At 43.0% G+C, this 9,039-nt stretch overlaps 1 protein-coding gene across 1 annotated transcript; it reads left to right on the forward strand.

The window, feature by feature from the left end:
* The first annotated feature begins 294 nt into the window (after positions 1-294).
* LOC118648127 (tetraspanin-17-like) lies at positions 295-8,834 on the forward strand. The gene is made up of 4 exons (XM_036294386.1): positions 295-673; positions 787-837; positions 7,162-7,278; positions 8,628-8,834. Exons 1-4 carry the CDS (start codon positions 464-466, stop codon positions 8,694-8,696), a joined length of 447 nt encoding a protein of 148 aa, XP_036150279.1. The 5' UTR covers positions 295-463; the 3' UTR covers positions 8,697-8,834.
* The last annotated feature ends 205 nt before the right edge of the window (positions 8,835-9,039 follow it).

The following is a 9,039-nucleotide window of genomic DNA, read 5'->3' on the forward strand; positions in this document are numbered from 1 at the left end:
ACGAAATCTTGTAAACAAACGTGAAAATCGTGGAATTCGTATGCATAAAAAACCAGCATTAAACAGTTTAAAATTATATTCTTGTTTACGTACAAAACAATTATAATTTTATAATATAATCTTCTTTGAAGAATTTTATAATTTTAAATTTCGGCAAAGTATTACATTTTTACTTCAACACTATAATTATCTAAAAAACATAATATATGATTATTTTTATAATAATAATAGTAAAAATTTGTAATTTTTAAAGATGTTTGTGAGGATATTATTTTTATTTTTTTTTACTCATGATAATTATTTTAAATAATGAGACTATATTATTGATAAAACTATACAAAAAATTCTTGATTCAAAGCAAGTCATATCTGTTTAATACCGGTTAATAATTTCACTTCAATATTTAATATTTCAAAAATGAAAATATTCTCTAAACAAGAATGTGTTTTATTGGATTTCACAAATGATGAAAAATGTAGCAAATCTGTTAATACGTATTAACGCGTTATGTCATAATATTATAAAATGTCATTTTACTTTTCAGTTGCAATGTTGCGGCATCGAGGGCCCAAAGGATTGGGACCGCAACAATTATTTCAATTGTTCGTCGAGCGACATTGGCTCGAGGGAAGCATGCGGCGTGCCTTTTAGCTGTTGCAAGCGAAAACCTAATGTAATTTCCTCTATACTGATTATAGTGCCTACGATTGCTACCGCTTCATAAAATCAATTCCCATCGGATACTAACTCTACCGTTAAAATTCAAATTGTCGTTTATTGTTTTAGGAAATAATTAAAAATAAACAATGCGGTTATGACGTAAGAAAGCCCAGTTACGTAAGTATAACATCTTCATTCTATTTGATATCGATTAGGCACCTCTTAATTAAAATATTTATTTTCGTGGTAACAAATAACGTTCATAATAGAAAATCGAATCTGAAAGATTAATGATATGAATTAAATAAGACGCGAAAACAACAGCTTTTTCTACAAACATTATTTTCGGTCAAATATACTTTCGTCTTTTCCTATCCCTCGCGTTCTCGTGCCGGTCTTTAAGTTCGAAGTTCATCCTCTTATTTATAATCACATCTTACAAACTCCTTTACCTATTTTGTTAACTAACTTGTAAGTTGCATCCTCTACGCCCACATATTACGGGTGACACCGTGGCATTCCGACCGTTTCTAGTTTCGCCTTGTTTCTGATTCGAAACTTGCGTCATTTTGTGCCGCCGTTACGAAAGTACGGTAAACCAAGTGGAACGTGCCTCGGAGGGGCCGAATAATTTGTCTTTGGAATCGCGCACTATCGCGCGAGGCCAGATTCGAGATAGCGGTAGTTCCCCGGGGTAGTTTTGCGCGGGTCGCGCGCGCACGATTACACAATGTCTACAACACGCGGGCAAAAACGATCCGGGTCAAGAAACTGTGGAACTTAATTAGAGAGAAAATGGTCGAGTCCGGCGAACGAGAAGGGGCGAGAGGGGCGTTGGGGGTAAGGGGGGAGGGATAAGAACTTCTGTGCAGGCTTTATTTTAAGAGTAGGTATATCATTCGCGATGTAATGGCTCAAAGCCCGCCCAGTCGCTAATTACGCTTTCATCGGGAGAAACCCTCGTCGCTTAATTATATATATTTTTTTTGTCGGAGAACCGTTAATGTGCCGCGATGCGTTACGGGCCGATAAAATGCGAGTAAATAAATAACTATAAAGAGCTTTTTCCGAGCCGAGGTATTAAACGTCGCCGATATTATCCGACCTATCACGGGTGTCTGTATGTCCGCGTGTCTATATGTATCGCGTATAAATTAATATATAATAAAAACTATATTCGAGCATGGTAGCATGCTCGATCAATTTTATTTTACAAATAAAAATAAAAACTGCAAAATTCGCGCGGTCGAATCATCGTGACGGTGGATCTGACGGAAAAATCTGCCACGCGCGCGGATGAGAATCGACGTTACGTGTATACCACATCGCAAATACACTATATCCCCCGCTCGTTACACGTTACCCCATACCCCACCGCCGGATCGCTTCACGCAACGGCGAGCATCACGAACACCTTATTACATTTCTCTTACTTTCCCCCTGTGGTTTAAACCGCTAAGTTATGCCCGCGCGTCACTCGATAAAACCCTCTTAAGTTTTTCCCTCCTATCCCCGGGGGGCGCGCGCTTTGTGAATTCTCGCGCATGAAAATATATCTGTATGTCGTGGGTCGCGATTAAGAGGGAAAACGCGAGTCGTTCCTTCCAATTCATGCCCAAATAACGCACCCTCGTTGTCGTCAAGGGAAAGGCGTACAAAGCACAGTATCGATGTTTGCTCTGGCGTTATCGGTAGACCACAGCCACTACCGACGACGTAATTTCGAGACTTTGAGCTCGAGCAAGCACCCTTGTGTATTGCTGACTTTTTAAATCATTTCTATTTACCTCCCCCTCGGGCCAATGCAGACGGGAGAGAGGAGTATATTCGAGAGGGGTTGCCTAAGAGCGGCGAGGAGTGGCTAGAATTGAACCTCGTACCGTCGCCGGTACCGGGTCAGCACCATGGTTCTGCAGGTACTTTTATCCTGAAAACTGTCGTCCGTTAAGCTGGGAAACCTCAACTTCCTCCAATCATCGATCGACCTGTCGATTTCGCGTTAAGCTACGCGCTGATCGATAGATATTTCGCTTTTTTTTTCCCCGCGAAAGTATCAAGGGAAAATTCGGAAATTAAGTACCGTATTTTTACGTAAACGAGTTTGTGCTAGGATCGAGCTAGGAGACATTAAAGAAAATTCTTAGAAAGTAGATATACTTGGATTGAACAATATTGCAATATACTTTTCCAGTTTTAGTTTATAACACACTTCGCCAGGTACAGTTGTCTACGGTCTACGTAAACAGCAATCCGCGAGTAATGTTTCTATTTCCGCGAGTGTTCCTATTTTATTTGAGCGGAATTGCGCGGCGACGAAGAATCTCGCGAGAAATACGAGCAACGCGGATTTTCATGCGGAAACCACCGTGCGCGTATGAATTTCGCGGTGGTAGAAATACCGTCTCAAATGTAACGCTCGCGAGAGCGGAGATTGATAGCGCGACCGCCGTCACGGAAAGGAAAGGAACGGAAAGGAAAGGAAAGGAAAGTACGGGCTATCGTTCGTTGCACTCGTCATGACATCCGCGCGATCGTGTATTTCTTGCGCCGTCTAATACGTAACGCGCGCGCCTATTACGTCTGAATGGCGTTTGCCTTACTTACCTTTCCAAAGGCGTACGTATATGCGATGAATATTCCAGACGCGCCGATCGATCCATTTTTACGCCGACGCGCGGTGCAAAGACCGGAAAAGGTAAAACTTGGGCAAAGAACCAGGCGGCCGCCAGACGGAGCGATCGACCGAGCGATGCAAAGTGGTTTACTGTTAAGCTTTAATTCCATTAAGCGCGATGCTTTTCCGCGCGGCATATCTCGATGCGCGGGGACGTTGCAATTTCCCAGCTTCCGGTTACTTCTCGATAGAGGACGATTCGCTGTTTACGAACGTGATCGCATGTATGTTAGATGTAGACGTGGCGGATTCTGCATACGGGACGTTTCGGAAATCACCGTCGAATGCCCTTTTAACTCGGTACCTTTTTTATTGCGAGAAATTTGACTTCGAAAATCCAGAAGAGAGAAACGACGCGTAGAAAAGGGCATTCGGTGATTCCGTGATAATCCTAGCAATGTCCCGTGAAAGTTTTTTTTTACAAACTGGATGACGTCGTTTTTCTCGTTTCTGCTTATCTTTTTGTTCGTCGACGTATATTCGTTGTCAAATTTAGAAATATTACCATTCGTACGTACGTTCAAACGTCTCTCCGTTACATACGGGTCAGGTAACAAGTAAGTATCAGAGCAATGACGTGTATATCGTATTCTCGGCGATGCATTTTGTATTGATGTACGACAGCTGAGGGAGAATCGATACGGTAAGTACTATGTATATCCCGCTTCTAAGCAAAATCACGTATAAAATCATCTTAACTATCGAAGCGTAGCCATTCCAAAAGATTCCAGTTTGACAAAACACGGTTCTTATTACAATTAATTCGAGCTGTTACTTTTGACAATTCGAATGTTTGAAGGTTCGAACAAATTTGAACTTTCGAAGCTTCGAACTTTCGAAATTATAATATCCAACCAATGCCTTCCCATACTAGATTTTACCTCGGTACTTTACGCAAGTATCACGATATTGCCACGTGTCTTGAAATTTTTTAATTATCATTATTTATTTGTTGTTCCGAAATATCGCATGATTTCGATAACCGCTTCTTTCTCTTTTCCCTCGGAAACGCCACTTTCCGTATAGTTAAGGACATTGTATACTTTAATGAAGATATGAATGTAAGGCATAAGCGCGTACCATCGTGCGACTATTCTATAAAAGCGTTTATACGAAGCTGGCACGCGATGCAATAATACGAATTTTTCCCGTCTCGTAATCAGTATGGTAAATTACTATCAACCCGCTGCATAAACTTGATGTCTAGAACGATTATACTACCTCACTCGGATGTGCAACAAACGTCCGACGAACCAGTTTACGCGTCATAAACACAAGCGTTTCTCTCTCTTAACGCGACTATATTAATTCCATGCTAATTATTCAAATTTCAATTTCGCGGCCGACGAGTTTTATTGTTATTTCGACGGTGTTCGCATCCAATTACGTTGCAACAAGATTGCATATTGACATATCGGCTGGTAAACTGGCGCGCATTAATATTACATTAATTGACACGTTTAATCGAAAATTATCGAGAAATTTATAATTAAATTTGCTATTAAAATACGATTAACTTAACCGTCGGTTGTCAGTATGTAGCTACAAAGTTCACAAACAATTCAATGGGGTGGCAAAATTGATTTGGGGGAAAAAATTTCTGTCGTATCGCGCGATCAGAAAGAAGGCGCATCTAAAATTGCATCTCTAATGGCGGTTCTCTGCATACCTGAACGTCTAAGATTTATGCTGATTCCTTATGTTTGATGATTGAGGGAGATTATCACAAAGCATCGCGGCCATAAGGTAACATCGCTCGAGCAATTATACTATCGAGAATTACGTACAAGACCGGTCGGGCCGGCCGGGCGGCCGAGGCACAGAATCATATTACGGATTAAAATCACGCGGGACTATACTACTATACGCTATAGAGCTCGGGATTATGCTGCGCTATAATCGCGCGCTTATCTATACGCTAGCGCGCGCGATAGTACGGCGCCAGAATGCGATGTTATCTATGCTAATACGGCAGATTATAGTATACGCTGAAATAGGGAGGCTGCCATCGCATCGCCGCGCGCTGTCTCGAAAAACGCGCCGGGAAAAGGATCTCGTCGGCGGAGTGAGAAATGTCGGCAAGTAGCTGAACGAACAGCGAAGGGATGAATAGAAACGAGTGGCACGTTGACTCGAAAAGACTTTTCCACCGTCAAATTAATCTTCTCTCGCCCGCCGCTGAAAAATTTTCGCCGCTCGTAGCTTGCGCCCCGTCAGAGCCTCAATTAACTGCGCTTAACCAAAGTCACGTTGGGTACACACCAGACCCTCATCGTCTATTTTTCGCCTTTGGTCTTCCCCAATCTCGTCGCTGTCATCGCGCGCATCGTCGGCCGCTTTGACACGCGCAGCGTTGAAGAGCCAAATAAATTAGCAGTTTCCCTGCCAGGAGTCCTTCGACTCAGGGGAGAGGGGGGCGGCGGTGAAGGGGAAACTCTTAAGTAATTAGGGCGTCTAACGCCCCGCTAATGAGGGAGTCGCACAATATCGCCCGGCGTATCGAGAGGCGGGAGGAAAAGTCGGGCGGCGAAGAGAGGGGGGGGAGGTGGAAGGTGTAAATGAAGTAGCAGGTTGAAAGCCTCGCGTAGTTACACCCGACTCCTTGAGGGTAAACGCGCGAGGCACGGCGTAACAGAATGGCTTGTTACTTAGGCTTTTTGCCTCCGCCCGTCCCGCACCCCCGACCCCATAAATATCCCATACATACTTCCCGCCTTCCGCGCGCCGCTGCAACGTGTTATATATACATATACATATATATTTTCTTGAGTACGTACGTGTCCCCTACTCCCTCCTGTTGAAATCCTCCTTCCGTTTTCCTTCCTCACTTCCTCCCCCTCCTCTTCCTTTGGTTCGCACACCCCCCTCCCGGCGCAGCCCGCGCTCCACGTCCGTTCCTAATAAATTAAGTTGCTACCTTTTATATGATTGAAGTTACCGACCGGAGGACTCGGCTAGAAAATTTAAGCGAAATTCATTGTCTGGGTCGCCGACCGAGAGAACGGGATATCGCCCCTCTAAGAACGTCATTCTCGTATATAACGTACGTTACCGTTCTTTCGCTCGCGCTCTGGAGGGACGAGTTTCCCTCCGGATGATATAGTTCTCGCGGCGAAATCGTGAAAAACGCGGAGGGGAACACGCGTCGACCGGACCAAGTATCTTATTGAGTTTTCACTTAACGGAACGAAGAGCGAGGTCGAGTCGGGGCGGCGGGATGTAAAAGCGAGGACGGTCTTCTGACCTTTTCAGTGTTCTCGCGAGTTCCCGTCCCGAGTCACCGCGCGACTCGGAGAGTTATCATCGCGGATTTTATCCACCCTCTCGTTCACAGCGCGGTTTTTGCGCGATCGTTCAAGCGCGTCGTAATCTTTCGAAAGCGCGTTATAATTCGTTGGCGAGAAATAAATCTCTTTCTCTCGGGGGATAAAATATAAGATGTATCCTTGAAATATATATCGAACGGAGAAATTATGTCTCAATTGAAAAAGTCTCGTTCACGTTCAACATAAATTATTAGCTATCGTTGAATTCAAGTATTGATCGTTGCGGCCGCAATTCGCGCGTAAATGGCGAACGCGCGTCGCGCGACGAACGTTTAAAACGATTGCGACACGTGCGCATTAAAATAGCAGCCGATTGACGCGATCGACGGTAAACCGGAGTTACATAAACAACGGTGCAGTTATCCTTTCACTTTCTCTAAAGGAAACCTTCACGGAACTAATGGCCACCGCCATCGGAAAATTGTCCTGGACTAACAAGCTGTAATAGTAGCGTAGCCCACGGTAAGCGAAAAGTAGCCGTTTCCTTTTCTTTTTTTGCAGAACTTTGAGGTCGCCAAAGTGATTTACGAAAAAGGTTGCATACAGGCCGGCGAGGAGTGGATAGAACGAAATCTCCTCGCGATTGCCAGCGGTGCGGTTGGCACAGTGTTCACTGAGGTATACGCTAGTAAAATGCATTAGCATAAGTATAAGCTTCATCCTTCGGCACGCATCGATAAACTTTCGGCGTGGGTACGGTGGAGGTTAGCTCGCGCGACCTGACTCGCGCGTAATTAACACTTTGAATCCGGATAATGAGGTGTCAATTGTGTGACGGGCGTCGAGATGAAAAATCTTAGCCGTGAATTTTCGAAAAACGTTGTTTCAAAGTAACCGCGCGTTTTTTCGGTAGTCGAGAATCTTTTAAAATTCAGCTCCGTAATGGAAAACTCAAACTCTCGGTGCAACTCCCGCTTAATTTTCAATTTGCGATTCAGATATATTCTATGTCGCTCAAGATTGCCGTCATTGATTCAAAGTGTTAAAATGAGAAGTTTAGCACATTTCTCGCGAGAGATATATTTCGTCGATGCGGACCGCTGCATTATGGAGCCGTTTGCATGCCCTAAAGGAAATAAGGTGAGACTTTATCCGTGCTTGCAACGTTGACTGTTACCTGTTTCGTTCGCAGTGTTACACGCGGGAAGACGTATAAAGTAGATCCGAGATATATAATAACACGTAGCTAGGCGGCGCAACTGCATTTATCAGCGTAATATATTGAGCCTCCCTTTTGAATTTCATTAGAGGATTTTAAATTCATGCTTACTATGCGTAATGAATTTTCTCGTAACTATATATGTGTCAAGTATATGCCAAAGCATGTTGATATTGCTCGTTGGTATTAGAATTTATCGATTGCATCTCCATGTGTAAGATTTAATTATTCAAATTGTATGTATATACGTGTATTCAATTTATATACGAAGTCATAGATGTAACGAATATTGACCATGAGCATGAATATTAATAAACGTAAGTAGTATGAAATAAATTTAATTTCAGTAGCTTTTCTATCTGGAAAATTGATCGGCTCTCCCGATAAATTCCATGTTGCTTTTTATATATAAAAATTCTACAGTTACACAAATATTACACTTCATAGTATTTTCGCAAATGTGATTCAACGTTTTCATTCATATATCAATTATTTGAAATGTAAAATAATAAATGGTTTCAAAAACACGATTCAATTGGTAATCAATAAACGATTAAAGCACATATTTTAATTATTTTTATTATTTAATTATTCTGCTAAGAGAATAGTTTATGAAATATTCTTGAGAGCCGTCTGACGACAGTAAGAAAAACATTATCTTTACTTTTAAAAGATTGCATCGGATAACCAATTAAAACGACGTTTCAGACATTCGCGAATATTCTGCGAAAATGCTAAGAAAGCGTTTCCTTTTATAACAATTTGCAGTTTTTCGCGGCAATAAACAGGATGTCCTCGCTGTTTTCAGATTCTGGGGATCTGCTTCGCGCAGAATCTGCGAGCGGATATATTCGCGCAAAAGGCGAAGTGGCATTGACAATCGCGTGCCCCCACGGCAGTTTAGCATCTTGTCTTTATAGATGCTAACCGGCTACGTTGATCGAATTACAAGGTCTCGACGCGAACTCGGAACTCCAGCGAGCGGACCGATTGGATCTTTTCCTGGACGAAGAAAGGACGGGACACCTCGAAGGATTTTCACCATCACAACGCCGATGCCGATTGCGATATTCTCCGACGATAATCAGATCCGCCCGATAGCGCTGTATTTCGCACCGCTCGAATCCTTCGACTTGTAAATATCCGAGAAAAATTCGCAATCGCGCGCGACTACCCCGTCCTGCTCCTTCCGTACCCGTCCAATCGATTAGTCGAATAAT

Source organism: Monomorium pharaonis, unplaced genomic scaffold, assembly GCF_013373865.1.
Source record: "Monomorium pharaonis isolate MP-MQ-018 unplaced genomic scaffold, ASM1337386v2 scaffold_199, whole genome shotgun sequence".
Lineage (NCBI taxonomy): Eukaryota > Metazoa > Arthropoda > Insecta > Hymenoptera > Formicidae > Monomorium > Monomorium pharaonis.